At 42.1% G+C, this 14,730-nt stretch overlaps 1 protein-coding gene across 1 annotated transcript in view; it reads right to left on the bottom strand.

The window, feature by feature from the left end:
• Positions 1-2,913, bottom strand: part of PPM1D (protein phosphatase, Mg2+/Mn2+ dependent 1D) — a 54,533-nt gene extending 51,620 nt beyond the window's left edge. Inside the window, exon 1 of the mRNA XM_035026668.1 lies at positions 2,269-2,913. Within this exon, the coding sequence (XP_034882559.1) occupies positions 2,269-2,740 (472 nt within the window). The 5' untranslated portion in view covers positions 2,741-2,913. The remainder of the gene's footprint in view (positions 1-2,268) is intronic.
• Between the last annotated feature and the right edge of the window lie 11,817 nt (positions 2,914-14,730).

Genomic DNA, 14,730 nt, shown 5'->3' with positions numbered 1-14,730 from the left:
ATTCCAAAAAAAACCAGAAGTCTTCACAGAAGAAAACACACAGACTTAGAGATTGAGGAGTTTATTTTTCCGTTTTCTTTTTTGGGGGAAAATTCAAGAAAATGTGGTATTCCAACATGCCCTGGGAAAAAAGTGAGTAGACTAATGTGTTAGAATTGTAACAGATAAAATCGAATAGGGAGTCTAAAGTTGGAGTGGAAAGGGCTTGACCTGTAGATTACAAACTGCAGAGTTTATTTTATAGAAATTGAGGAGCCACCCATGAATTTGGGACTGAAGTACAATTTTTCTTAAAAACTTGCATCTCCTGGGGCACCTGGGTGGCTCAGCCGTTAGGCGTCTGCCTTCGGCTCAGGTCATGATCCCAGGGTCCTGGGATCGAGCCCGCATGGGGCTCCTGCTCAGCGGGAAGCCTGCTTCTCCCTCTCCCACTCCCCCTGCTTGTGTTCCCTCTCTCACTCTGTCAAATAAATAAAATCTTTAAAAAATAAAAATAAAAAACCTGCATCTCCTGTGTCAAGACTTTCATATACTCAGCATTTTTTTATACTCAGCATTTTTTTTTTAAGTTTTGAGGATGGAGTACAAGGCTTAGCTGTGGAACAAAGCAAACTTGAATATCTGTTTGGTATATAAGGCTCTAAACCATGCCTCATAGGAGTGAAAGTTTGACTCAAAAAGCACGTGTATGTAAAAAAAAAAAAAAACAAAACCACATTCGCATTTGAGGGCACACTCCCTGCCTTATTAAAAAATGCTCAAGTGACAGGGTTTATGCTTTATCCTTTTAGCTCAAATATATGGCAAATTCATGCTGCTCCAAGTGTACTGCAAAATAAACAGGACTCTTAATAGTTCTTTGTGTCTAATCTTCCTCTATCTTGTTACCTTGGTGTCCAGTCCTGGTTGCCCTGCAGGCAATGAAATGACATATTTCTGGAATATACTGCAGTGCTTTCAGCTCTGCTCTGCCTACACAAAAACAAAACAAGTAACAGGGGCCTCTGGGATTGGATGGGAAACGCCTCTGACAGGAGGACTGGTTGTTTTATGAGTCAATCAAACAATTTTTGGCAGAAAGCCAGGCAAATAGAAAACAGACTTTGAAAGAAGCTAGCCTCCAACTCTATGACAATACCTTTTTTAAAAATGTTCTCTATTTGACCAATCTTTACACTCTTCTCTCTCTGTCCCTCTGCCAAAAATAAAGCAACATTATGGTACCATTAAACAAGAGGATTTTTTTTTAAATGACAGAAGTTATTATCTTTTCTCTAGAAAAGATTCATGCCATTCATACAGAGCAATGCGTAAGCAGCTCTAAGTCTGTATAATAACACATGTTGGGTACAGAGACACTGGATGCTTTAGAAAACTAAAGTTTAAATGAAACTACAACTACACCGAATTTTTTAGAAAGTAAGCTATTTCCTTTTAATATATCAGTAATTTTTTTTCTCTTGTTACTTTGACGGGCAGTTACAACTGTAAACTAGTAACTGGTGAGAACTATCTGACAGCAATTAGCTAAGGTAACTAAAAAAAAAAAAAAGCCCTAGTACAATTTAACACACACCCCTAACCCTTAACGTGGGGCCAGTTTAAGACGTAACAACGCATTCCTCGCTTTTGTTTTTCATAAGCAGTACATGCATAAAGATCCTAAAACCATTTTATGATCAACACAACCGATTTCCTCCCAAGACTTTTAAGTCGCTGGATGATTACCTTTGACCTTCTTAAACTAGTCTACTAGTATACTTTAACTACCAGCCACCGGGGGTCAATCTGGTGACCTGACACCACCGGCAGGAGGCAACCCGACAGGGACAAGTCCTGCAAGAGCAAAATTATGACAGATTCTAAGGGAACACTCTCATTTCTGCCGTCTCCGGCTTCCTTTGCGTGGGACTCAGGTACCAAGTGCTCTGAATTCATCGTTTGGCCAAAATCTGGCGCCAGGTTTCAAACACGTATTCTCAGCCTGCCTCCAAAGTGAAGCCGGGAGAGGACCGGCTCCCCGGACTCTGGCCGGGTGGAAATTAGACGCGGGGCGGCTGCGGGATACAGCGATCCGCTCTCTCCCAGCGCCACTTTGGCCGGCCCTTCCACCCCGGAAAGCGCTACCGGACCGAGGCGACACTTCACTTCCCGCAGTGTGCACTTTGTAGCGCTCTCGGAGCCGGGGGCCCACGCGGTGCTGGCGCTCTGAGAAAAGCCCTCAACTGCCCGAAAAAGAGGCGGGCGGCAGACAAGCAGCGAACTTACCCAGTTTTTTCCACATGGCGAGGTGACAAGCGAGGAAGCCCTTGCGGATGGCAGCGCAAACCTTCGCCGGCTCGGACGAGGTGAATCCCTTCTGCTTCTTGATGAAACCCCACAAATGCTCCCGGGCAAACTGGGCCGCCTCCCGCCCGCCGTGCCCGTCGCACACAGCGAAAAACGCCACTGAGGAACGGCGGCGGCAGCAGCGACCGGCAGCTGGCGAGGCCGCGGCGTCCGGGGGAGGGTCGCGAGCCTCTCGGTCTGCCACCGCTGGGCCCTTCCCCGCGACTTCGCTGCCAGCAAGAGCCGGCGGTGACGGCTGCGGAAGCGACGGCTGAGAGAGCGACCGCCGCGGCCAGGGCTTTTCTTCAGCCGTCGGCTCGGGCTCCACCACAATTTGAGTAACGTCCTCCATGTACTTCCTCCCGCCCTGGTCGGAGAAGACGCTCACTCCCAGCGAGTACAGCCCCGCCATGGCCGGCTGGCTGGGATCCCGCCGGCCCCACGCAGCCCGCCGAATCCGGCGGCGGGAGACACACTCCGCGCCCGCCGGCCAACTATTGTTTATCTTCGACGACGCCGAGAGGGGGGAGGGGGCGGTCCCGGAGGGGGGGCGCGCGATGTCGGGACTTGTCCGCGAGAGCTGGGCCGGAGCACTAGGGCGAGAAGAGCCGAGCAGCTGCGCCTGCGCAATGCGCTTCCCCGCCTCCCCGCGCCCACCACACAAATCAGACGTTCTCCCCGGCTGTCGTCACTCGGCTCTCTGGACCCGACCAATCCGGAGTCGAGTTGGAGCAAGCTCGCCCTCCGCCCCCAACCCTCGCTCCTCCCAGGAACCGCTGCGCTTCGTCCTCGGGCGCGGGCGCTGGGCCCGTGGGCGCCCAGCTTGGCTTTCTGTTTTGATTCGGGTGTTTTCGCTCCGGGTTTTCGTCGTACGCAGAGCACTTACCGAGCAACTCGGGTTGTCGCCTTTGGGGCTCGGCCGCCGGGATCGTAATGCAGCCTACTGCCCTTGGCGTTACGCTGCTCGCCTTGCGGGGATAGCCGCGTAGGATCGAGGCTCGGGGCTCGGGGGGCGGGAAGGAGACCATCCATTGCTTGAAGTGAAATGGCGGGAAACCTCACTTCGGAAGGTCGTTTGTGAGCAGGCTGGAAAAAGTGTGGCACTCTTGAACTGGATTTGGGTGGGGTGTATCCGACTGGGAGTTGAGGCAAGCAATCCAGTTTGTGTTGTTAAGGAAACGTAGGAAAATTTCCACCACCCGCTGAACAGTCTTGTTTCACATAACTAGGTATGTCGGAGACTTAAAAGGGTTATATTTTAACTAATTTTAAATAGATCTTTTCAGCTTTTGTTAAGCCTAGTACTTTTTCCAACGAGCCCTGGGTAAGCATTTTACTCCTTTGGTGGTTTCACTTCAAGCTATCACTTGAAAATAGTTCATGGAAACTGCCAAGCGCTCTGGTGCTCTGGTTATGTTCCCACAACTTCGCCCAGTACGCTCTGTTCTAAGCACTGAAACCTTTGCGCCGATTTCCGCAAATGAAGCCTCAGAGTAGGCAGGTTAGTGTGTTCTCGGCAGCAAACTTCCTTGCAGTGGATCAGTTTAAAGTTCACTTTTAAAAAATCTCACTTTTTCCGGTTTTAGCCACTTCACCATTAATTCTCCGGTGTGCCCTTTCCTGTACAGTTTTTGAGAGACTCAAATGGATGATACTAATACAGAAATAGGAGTGAGGAAAACGTTCATCCAACTATTGGCACCAAAAAAAAAGCACAAGAAGTACAAATAGAAAAACTCTTTGAGCCAATAAAAATATGGATAACCAAATCAGCTCAAAATGTAGAAAATCTGAATTTCATAAAATTACATTTATGTAGAAAATGAAAGTAGTCAAAAGTTAAGCCCCTACATCAAAATACATTAGACCAGATAGTTTCAAAGTGAAAATACTTGGAAAAAGTCCCAGCTTGTTTTGAAAGATCACAATCCAGTTACCAAACCTAACAATCATTAACCCTAGAAGGAAATCTATAGACTATAGAGCTTGGGTTTTTATTTTGTAACTGTAACAAATGCAAAACTGTAAATGCAAAAATCCTAAATGAAAAATTATCAATTCTAATCCAGTAGCCTCCAAACCACAAGACCTGCAAGAGAGAACAGTTTGTGTAGCTCTATATTATTCATCTTCAACAGTTTACCACCTTCCCTCGCTCCCTAGAGATTACAAAAAAAGATAATTCCACCATGCTTTATAATCCTTTTCACTCAATCACAACCAGTAGTCTCCCAAGTCATACACCATTACCCTGATTAGCATCTCCATGCTACCCTCTACTTCTATTAATCTGATTCGGTGTCTACTTTTCACCAACCATTCTAACCATTTCACTCCACACTTTAGATTTCAACATCTGTTAACAGCCATTTCCCCTCTATTCTTCACCTCTTCTCTAAATGTTCCCATCAACTTCCTGTTCCAACTGAAAACTGGTTTATCACCTGGTAAAACTACCTTCTTGCAACTTTCCAAGTAGAGATTGTTTTACTTCTCACAGTTATTCTTACCTTCAAACCTGCTCTTCATGTTGCCTCCAAATCATTTCTTTTTTTGTCCTTCAAAAACCCAAGCTCTTTGGGGGCGCCTGGGTGGCTCAGTTGGTTAAGCAACTGCCTTCGGCTCACGTCATGATCCTGGAGTCCGTGGATCGAGCCCTGCGTCAGGCTCCCCGCTCAGCGGGGAGTCTGCTTCTCCCTCTGACCCTCTGACCCTCTCCCCTCTCGTGCTCTCTCTCTTTCATTCTCTCTCTCTCAAATAAATTAAAAAAAAAATCTTTAAAAAAAAAATAAGAACCCAAGCTCTTTTAAAGTTATTGCTAACTGCTACTACACCAAGATGTCATCACCTACTGATCCCTAGGAACTACTTTATTTGTTCATGGTTCACTGTCTTCCTTTCTTCCACTATTTTTGTCACTTCTCAGCCACTTTTTCAAAATGGTATCCACATTTTCCATTCAACACCCTGGCTTCTCAGTTCCTCATTTTCCTCTTCATGAAGTGGCCTTGTTACCGTTAAAGGTAAACCCTCCATTTGTATTCCAGATCCTTTCTCTTCTCTCCTCCAGAGCTTTACTCCACCATTTATCTTTTCTTGCTCCTACCTCGTCGGTTTTTCCTTTTCTATGGGGTCATTTCCATCTGCACACAGACATGTTCTGATTTCTGTTTTAATTAACAACAACAACCGCAAAAACTACCTGACCCCCTAACACTACCCCATTTCTCTGCACCTCTTCGCAGGAAGATTTTTTTGAAAGAGTTGTCTCTATCTAAATTCTACTTCTAATTCCTACCTTGTAATTTCTCCTAAACCTATTCCAAACAGCAACCATCCCCATCATTCTTTTAAGACCGTTTTTGTGACATAACTAGACTTCTCTATTTCCAAAGGTAATGATGACTTTTCTGTTATTGACTCTGCTCCAAATGAAGAAGCAAATAGAACCACTGTTTCCTTCTTGAAACTTGGTAACTAGTAAAACCGTCACTTCTTTTTTTTAAAATTTTTTATTGTTATGTTAATCACCGTACATTACATCATTAGTTTTTGATGTAGTGTTCCATGATTCATTGTTTGTGCATAACACCCAGTGCTCCATGCAGAACGTGCCCTCTTTAATACCCATCACCAGGCTAACCCATCCTCCCACCCCCCTCCCCTCTAGAACCCTCAGTTTGTTTTTCAGAGTCCATCGTCTCTCATGGTTCGTCTCCCCCTCCGATTTCCCCCCCTTCATTCTTCCCCTCCTATCTTCCTTTTTTTTTTTCTTAACATATATTGCATTATTTGTTTCAGAGGTACAGATCTGAGATTCAACAGTCTTGCACAATTCACAGCGCTTACCAGAGCACATACGCTCCCCACTGTCTATCACCCAGTCACCCCATCCCTTCCACCCCACCCCCCACTCCAGCAACCCTCAGTTTGTTTCCTGAGATTAAGAATTCCTCATATCAACCATCACTTCTTTTTTTAAAACTTCTTCTCTTGGCTTAAAAGGAACCACACTATCCTGGTTTTCTTCCTACCCAATTGATAAACCACACCTTCTCATTTTCAATTGCTGATTTCTCCCTAGCAGACCTTAAATTGTTGGGAGAGACCAGCGCTTGGTCCTCGGCTCTTTTCTTTTCCTATATGCTCTCCCGAGGTAACACCATCCAGGACCCTGGCTCTCCACCCACGGTCTTACCCACATCAGTAAGCATCACTATCCAACACGCTGTTCAAGCCGAAAAAAACCTAAGAGTTGGTTCTAAAATGAATAAGACATGGGAATGCAATGTACAGCATAGGGAATATAGTCAGTAATACTGAAACAACTTTGTATGGTGACAGATGGTAGCTAGATTTTTTTGTGGTAACCATTTCATAATGCATATAAATATCGAATCAACTATGTTATACACCTGAAACTAATACAATATCGTATATCAATTATTCTTTAATAAAATGAGATAATATATAAACTCCTTATGAAAACCTACATGAGGGATGCCTGGGTGGCTCAGTTGGTTAAGCGTCTGCCTTCAGCTCAGGTCATGATCCCAGGCTCCTGGGATCGAGCTATGTGTCAGGCCCCCTGCCCCTGCTTGTGCTCTCTCTCTGACAAATAAAATCTTTAAAAAAAGAAAGAAAGAAAACCTACATGATCTATTTGGTCCCTAAATGTTTGTCTAACGTTGTTTCTTAACAGTTTTCCCCTTGCCCACTACACTCCAGCCTCAATGGCCTTTTTTCCGTTCCTTGAAGCAACCAAGCTATTTAGTGGCCTTAGGACTTTTTGCATTAGCTGTTCCCTCTCCTTAGAATGCTTGCCTCACCTCTAGCAGCTTAATGAGGATGGATTCTTGCTATTCAGACCTCGGTCTAAATATTGAGAGACTTTCCTAGCCATCCAGTCTAAAATAGCCACCCAGTATCTCATAACTGTGGTGTCTCACCACCTGGTTGGATGTGGGAGACAAATGTGGGGTGACGATCAGGTGAAAGCCAGTGGTGCAGGTGATGAAAGGCAGAACAAAGAAGAAAGAAGTTTATTGAATACACCACAAGGGAGCATCAGGCAGGACAGCAAAGGAGAGACCATCTGCCATGAGGCCATGGGTGGGGGCTGTATTTAAAGTGGGAAGGTGAGGAGGTATGGGGACATATGGAATTTTCCCTTTTTTGGTAACTGTGCCTGGTTGTAAATAGCCCATTGGTCAGCTAGGGCTTATGGATATTTTGAGCTGGGTGGACTGATGGGCCTGTCTGTATTCAGCCAGGTGTTCGCTGTGGGCCCTTTTGCCTTAATCAAGTTGCCATGGCACAAGCCCGTTGTCTAAACACAGCCTCTACAATAACCCTACTTTAATTTTCTACAGAGGACCTCTTACTATCTGATCTTTTCTATTTATTTAATTATTGACCATTTTCCTCAAATAGAATGTGGGCTCCATGAAAACAAGGAACTTGTCTTGTTCATCACTACATTCCCTGAACCTACCACAAAAAGTTGTTCTGTGAATTCATTCATTCACTCAGCAAGAAATGTGTAAAACTGATACGAAGAAAACCATGAAATTTTCTGAGGGAAAAAATAAATCTCTGAATAAGTGGGAAAACATGCGCAATTCCTGGATGAGAAGCTCAGTTTGTTCCAAATGAATCTACAAATTTATTATCATTTTAATCAAAATCCCAATTGGATTTTTTTTTTTAAGATTTTATTTATTTATTTATTTGAGAGAAAGAGAGAGAGAGAGAACAAGCAGGGGGGGGAGCAGAGGGAGAAGCAGGCTTCCCGCTGAGCAGGGAGCCCGATGTGGGACTCAATCCCAGGACCCCGGGATCATGACCTGAGCCGAAGGCAGACACTTAATGACTGAGCCACCCAGGAGCCCCTGGATTTTTTTTTTTTTAAGTAAGTTCTACACCCATTGTGGGGCCTGAACTCAGCACCCTGAGATCGAGTCACATGCTCTACCAGCTGAGACAACCAGCTCCGCCCCCCACACAACTCGATTTAACTTGACAAGTTGATTCTAAAATTTATCCAGATGAGAAAATGGATAAGAATAGTTAGGATGTTATTGAAAAAGAGAAATATTAAGATGGTTAGGTGCCTTGCAGATATCAGAATATTTTATAAGTTGGCAGTGGCAGATAAATGTCCAAATGGACTTGCAAAATGGAACCAAGAGTCCAAAAAGGGATCAATATATACATGCAAAGGAGTATATGATAGATGTGGCATTTCAAACAATTGAGGAAAGAAGTGATTGATTATTCACTGATGTTAGGACTCCTGGCTATCCCTTTGGAGGAACAACTCACTATCTTGAAGGGGGAAAGTCCTTAACTTGGACCAGCCTTAAAATAAAATGACAAGTGGATTAAAGAACTAAATTAAGAAAAAAAAATGTAAAAGTGCAAAAAGTAACAATGAGATACCTATCAGATTGGCAAAAACCTTTTAAATTTGATAGTATGTAGGTCTGGGAAAGGTGTGGAGATAAGCACTCTCATTAACTATTAATGGGAATATAAATTAATATCAATCCATATCAACTGAAATTTAAACTAAATATATTTTTTGACCTAGAAGTTCCACTGCTAGGAACTTACCATGCAGGCATCTTTGCGAAAGGTACATATGTAAGGACTTTCACAGCAGCAGTGCTTATAATAGTAAGGGAATTTTTTTTAAGTACTAGAAGAAGATATGGGATAAAATATACTAAAACACGTCTTGAGATTTCCTTTCTTATATTTCCAGTGATGTTATGCTTAAAATGTCCTCTTAATTTTTGAGATCAGTTAAATAGGACTAAAATTTCATATTTTCTTCTAGTATTTTTTTTGAAGATTATTTATTTATTTATTTGACAGAGAGAGACAGCAAGAGAGGGAACACAAGCAGGGGGAGTGGGAGAGGGAGAAGCAGGCTTCCTGCTGAGCAGGGAGCCCAACTCGGGGCTCGATCCCAGGACCCTGGGATCATGACCTGAGCCAAAGGCCGACGCTTAACGACTGAGCCACCCAGGCGCCCCTCTTCTAGTATTTTTAATGGTTAAAATGTGTTTTGACATTCAAATTTCTCCGGAATTATCTTGGCATGAAGTGAATTTGAATTTCTTTCAAATAACTGTGTTTCCCAATGTCTTTTGTGAAATGATCCATTTTGTATTTATTGGTTAGTGATACTCTGGTTATTAGATAGTAGGTTTTTATATACCCTTGGATCTATTTCAGGGTTAACTATTTCGATGCACTGATTTGTTGATTCGGGAGTCATATCTTGCTTTTATTGGGTTCAAAGTCTTCAAATGTAGACTGTAAGAATTCATCTTAGCAGCAAAATAAGAATCTAATTTGCTATTGTTTCTTCCCATATCTAGAAAATTCAGTAACATCTACTAAGTATTAGTCTGTTGTTCATCTATTAGAGCCACCTGTTTGTTTAGAACTGTAAGATAATGTGTCTCAAGAGGTTAGATGATGTGTCTCTGCCTTTACTCTCTGTTGTTTTGCAACTCAGTATTTGACAAATTAATCAGTCTAATCTGGCTACCCCTGTCACATTCATTGTGTGCAAATGTAAATTGGTAGGACACACAAAATTAGACTCATTGCTGCCAGAGTCCCAAAAGTGTCAAACCTGTATCTGTTCTTAATTAGCCATGGAAATTCAATCTGTCATGTTTTCTGCAGATAACTGGTTTTAGAGTCATCAATGTGGAAAGAATATTCATACTATTTCTCTTTGGATAGCTCTACTTATACACTCAGCTTAGCCTTTTCTTCTAAAGAGAACTACTCTTGAATTTATTGCTTTTCCTTGATGAAAGTTCCATCTTTTTTCATTTTCTGATAAGCCACACAAAAGTTACTTAAATAATTTGGAAAAATCTTTTTTTTTCTTGAAGTAATTACTGTGTGCTTTAGTTTTACTCAGCAACACTGTTTACTGTGTTTCTGTTGGAGAAAAGTTTAAGCTCCCAATAGTGTGCCCTTCAGAATTAGAGACAAAATCAGAGACCACCTTTAATAGAAACCAGTAAAATTTAAACATTACATTTAAAAAAATTTTTATTTTCTTGAGTGGGGGAGGGGCAGAGGGCGAGAGAGAATCTTAAGTAGGCTCCAGACTCAGCGTGGAGCCCAACACAGGGCTCAATCTCTCAACCCTGAGATTATGACCTGAGCTGAAATCAAGAATTAGATGCTTAACCAGCTGAGCCACCCAGGTGCCCCCATTTGTTTTTAGATGTTAACAAGATCACTTGGTTCCTGAGGTAGGGTAGAGCAGATTATTTACAACGCTCACTGTATCCCCTATGCTGAGCTGTTAGGCATAACATTACTTTACTTTTTTCATATTTTCTTCATCCAGTCTGTGGGACTTGAGTGAACTTAGAAGGGACTTCAGAACTAACTTTTAAAGGTGAACTTTTAAAACACCTATGTAAAAGGGGAAACTTGTACATTTAAGTGAATATTGGCAAGAACACTTAATACCTTATACTTTGCTTTTTTTAAGATTTATTTATTTATTTGAGAGAGCAGGAGGAGGGGCAGAGGGAGAGAGGCTTTCAAGCAGACTCCCCACAGAGTGTGGAGCCCAACACGGGGCTTGATTCCAAGACCCATGAGATTGTGACCTGAACCGAAACCAAGAGTCAGTCGCTTAACTGACTGAGCCACCCAAGTGCCCCTAGTTTGCTTTAGATTTAAATCTTTTATAATTTTGGGCGCCTGGGTGGCTCATTTGGTTAAGTAAGTGACTGCCTTCGGCTCAGGTCATGATCCTGGAGTCCCAGGATCGAGTCCCGCATCGGGCTCCTTGCTCAGCATGGAGTCTGCTTCTCCCTCTGACCCTCCCCCCTCTCATGCTCTCTCTCTCTCTCTCTATCTCATTCTCTCTCAAATAAATAAATAAAATCTTTAAAAAAAAATCTTTTATAATTTTTTTCCCTAGGATATTCTCTCATCAGAAAAATCTTGAGTTTTTTTCCCCTCAGCATGTGCCTTAACAGAAAAATCTATCTCACTTTCTAGCTGTTTAATTTGGTACAGACTATGTTGTACCTACTTCCTAAGTTGTTTGTGAGAAAATAGTGCATGGAAAATGTCTAGGATAGTGCCCACATACAAGCATTCAGTAAATGTTATCTCTTACCATTTGTTATTTTTTAAGATTTGTTTTTTTTTTAAAAGACTTATTTATATATTATTTGAGAGAGAGAGAAAGAGAGCGCGGGCACGTGCACATGAGCAGAAGAGCAGAGGGAGAGGAGAGAATCTCCAGCAGACTCTCCACTGAGCATGGAACCCCATGTGGGCTCAATTCCATGACCCTGAGATCATGACCTGAGCTGAAATCAAGAGTCTGATGCCTAACCAATTGAGCCACCCAGGCATCCCTCTTACCATTTGTTAATAATGATTTATTTCTATTAAGTTTCTTGATTAATTTTTCTCAATACAGTAGTTTTATTTTTCACCTTACTCTCCTGTAATCTGGACTCTGTCCTCTTTACCTTCCTGAACAACTTCCTACCTCCTACTTACCAATTTCAATTCCAATTCTCTTGCTCATGGACCTCTCTGTTTAATTTGTAGCTTTTGCCACACACATACATGCATACCTTAAATATTTATTTTAATTTGCATGAACATACATTCATTTGCTTATCTGTCAAAGTAGGGCCAAGACCTTTACTTTGCATATGAATCCACCGTTTGAAATACAGCATCCCTTCTTTTTTCATAAACCACATCAATAGTTGTATCACCTAAGACTTTCAGTTCCGACTTCTTTAAAGTGGAACAAGAACTTAAAAACATATGCAAAATGCTTGCAATGCAGAATCCTTCTGGATTTTATAATTTACCTAAAACACCATCAATCTTTTACAGTTGTCACACATATACCTAATTCACAGCAGTTTCTTTTATTGATTTGCCTTTATTAAATCTTTCTAAAGCATTGAATTTAATTTTCACGGAGATAAATTATTTTTCCTCCCATTCATATTTCATCATGTTGCACAACATTTAATTAAACAAGAACTGGGATAAACAGGTTTGTGAACCAGCATTGACTCACCACGTGGGAGCAGTGGTGCGTGGATGTAACAGAGAATTAAAGTCTAGCCCCAAAAGGATGTCAAAATATCTGTGATATTTTATTTTATTTAAATAGGTCAAAAAAAGTGTGAGGAAAATATTAACAATCTTCAATCCTTGGTAGTGAGGACACAGGTGTTCATTGTAGTGTTCTCCATATTTTCTGTATTAAAAAAAAGTTCTCAGGGCGCCTAGGTGGCTCAGATGGTTAAGTGTCTGCCTTCGGCTCAGGTCATGATCTCTGGGTCCTGGGATCGAGTCCCACATTGGGCTCCCTGCTCAGTGGGGAGTCTGCTTCTCCCTCTGCCACTCCCCCCTGCTTGTGCTCTCTCTGTCTCTCTCTCAAATGAATAAATAAAATCATTTAAAAAAAGTTCTCAAAGAGAAAAAGCAAATGATTCTATAGGCTGTATGAGGAGGAAAATTAAAGGAGAAACTAAAGATCTTAGATACTGGTATGTCCAAGAGAAGGTTATCCTGTGCCTGGTCCTCTCTGTGAACTAAGCCTGGGGGAAGTCAACTGAATTCCTCCACACGGTTTGAGGATCAGATGCTCCAGAGTGTTTGCCTCATTTTCTTTTTTTTTTTTTTTAAAGATTTTATTTATTTGTTTGACAGAGAGAGAGATAGCGAGAGCAGGAACACAAGCAGGGGGAGTGGGAGAGGGAGAAGCAGGCTTCCCGCCGAGCAGGGAGCCCGATGTGGGACTCGATCCCAGGACCCTGGGATCATGACCTGAGCCGAAGGCAGACGCTTAACGACTGAGCCACCCAGGTGCCCCTGCCTCATTTTCTTGGGAAGGCAGTCAGCAACCTCTAAGCCTTACCTCTCCACTCTGTCCTCCATGGTAGGGCATCAGGAGAGTAGAAATGGCTGCCTTGGGATTTGGGAAGATGTATCCAAGGCCCCTTTCACCACTCAGGTTAAGTACAGCCTCATGTATGGGAGACTCTGAAAGGAATCAGCCCATCTGACTTATTTGAAAGAACACCCAATTTCCTAAAATCAACAACACCAGAAACAACAGATGTTGGTAAGGATATGAGAAAGGGGAACCCTCCCACACTGTTGGTGGGAATGCAAACTGATGCAGCCATTCTGGAAAAGAGTATGGAGGTTCCTCAAAAAGTTAAAAATAGAACTATTCTGTGATCCAGCAATTGCACTACTAGGTATTTACCCAAAGAATACAAAAAATACTAATTCAAAGGTATACATGCACCCCAAAGTTTACAGCATTATCTACAATGGCAAATTATGAAAATAGCCCAATAGCCAAGTGTCCATCTACTGATAAATGGATAAAGAAGATCTGTGTGTGTATATATATATATAGAGAGAGAGAGAGAGAGAATGGAATATTACTCAGCCATAAAAAAGACTGAAATGTTACCATTTGCAACCACATGTACAGAGCTAGAGAATATTATGATAAGTGAAGTAAGTCGTTCAGAGAAAGATAAATACCATATGATTTCATTCATGTGGAATTTAAGAAACAAAACAAATGAACAAAGGGAAAAAAAAGAGAGAGAGAGAGGGGAGCAAACCAAGAAATAGACTCTAAACTATAGAGAACAAACTGATGGTTACCAGAGGGGAGGTGGATGAGGGGATGGGTATAATAGGTGATGGGGATTAAGGAGTGCACTTGTGGTGAGCACCAGGTGATATATGAAATTGTTGAATTGTATACCTGAAACTAATACAACATCGTATGTTAACTGACTGGAATTTAAATAAAAATTTTTAAAAAAGAAAGAACACTCAATTTATAAAGATTAATTTTTCATTAACTTGGGGAAATAGGGGTATTAAATATAAACATAATTATAGAAAATAAGTTTACATTCCCCCCAGACCTGAGTTTGTATAATGACTCTATCCAGATGTCTTTGGTTTTCTCCAAGACATTTTGCAAAATATTAGGTAAGGCTGTGTGATGCACTCTATAGATTCTTGTTTTCTTTTTCTTTTCCTTTTTTTGGGGGGGGGGTGGGGCCATCTTAAGCATCCTCTGCTTGATTTTTGCATTTCCTTTAATAAATAAGTGTCTTTCTTCTGATGCAATTGGGAAGGAATTTTTAAAAACCCTTTTTGGGAATCACTGTCTGAAAACAGAAGGCCAAGAAATTATCTAACACTTTCATAAACTCATAGTGGGGATAGTACACATATACGAAGGAAAAGGGAAAGAGAGAAAGACAGCAGCTAAGCACTATCTCCTACTCAGATATCCTTTCCTTGTACCTTATCTTGCTGGAAAGTCTTTTTTTTTTTTTT

This window comes from Mirounga leonina, unplaced genomic scaffold (genome assembly GCF_011800145.1).
Source record: "Mirounga leonina isolate KUSES-001 unplaced genomic scaffold, KU_Mleo_1.0 Mir_200, whole genome shotgun sequence".
Classification (NCBI taxonomy): Eukaryota; Metazoa; Chordata; class Mammalia; order Carnivora; family Phocidae; genus Mirounga; species Mirounga leonina.
Note: the sequence above shows the minus strand (reverse complement) of the source record. Positions and strands in the feature narration are given on the sequence as shown.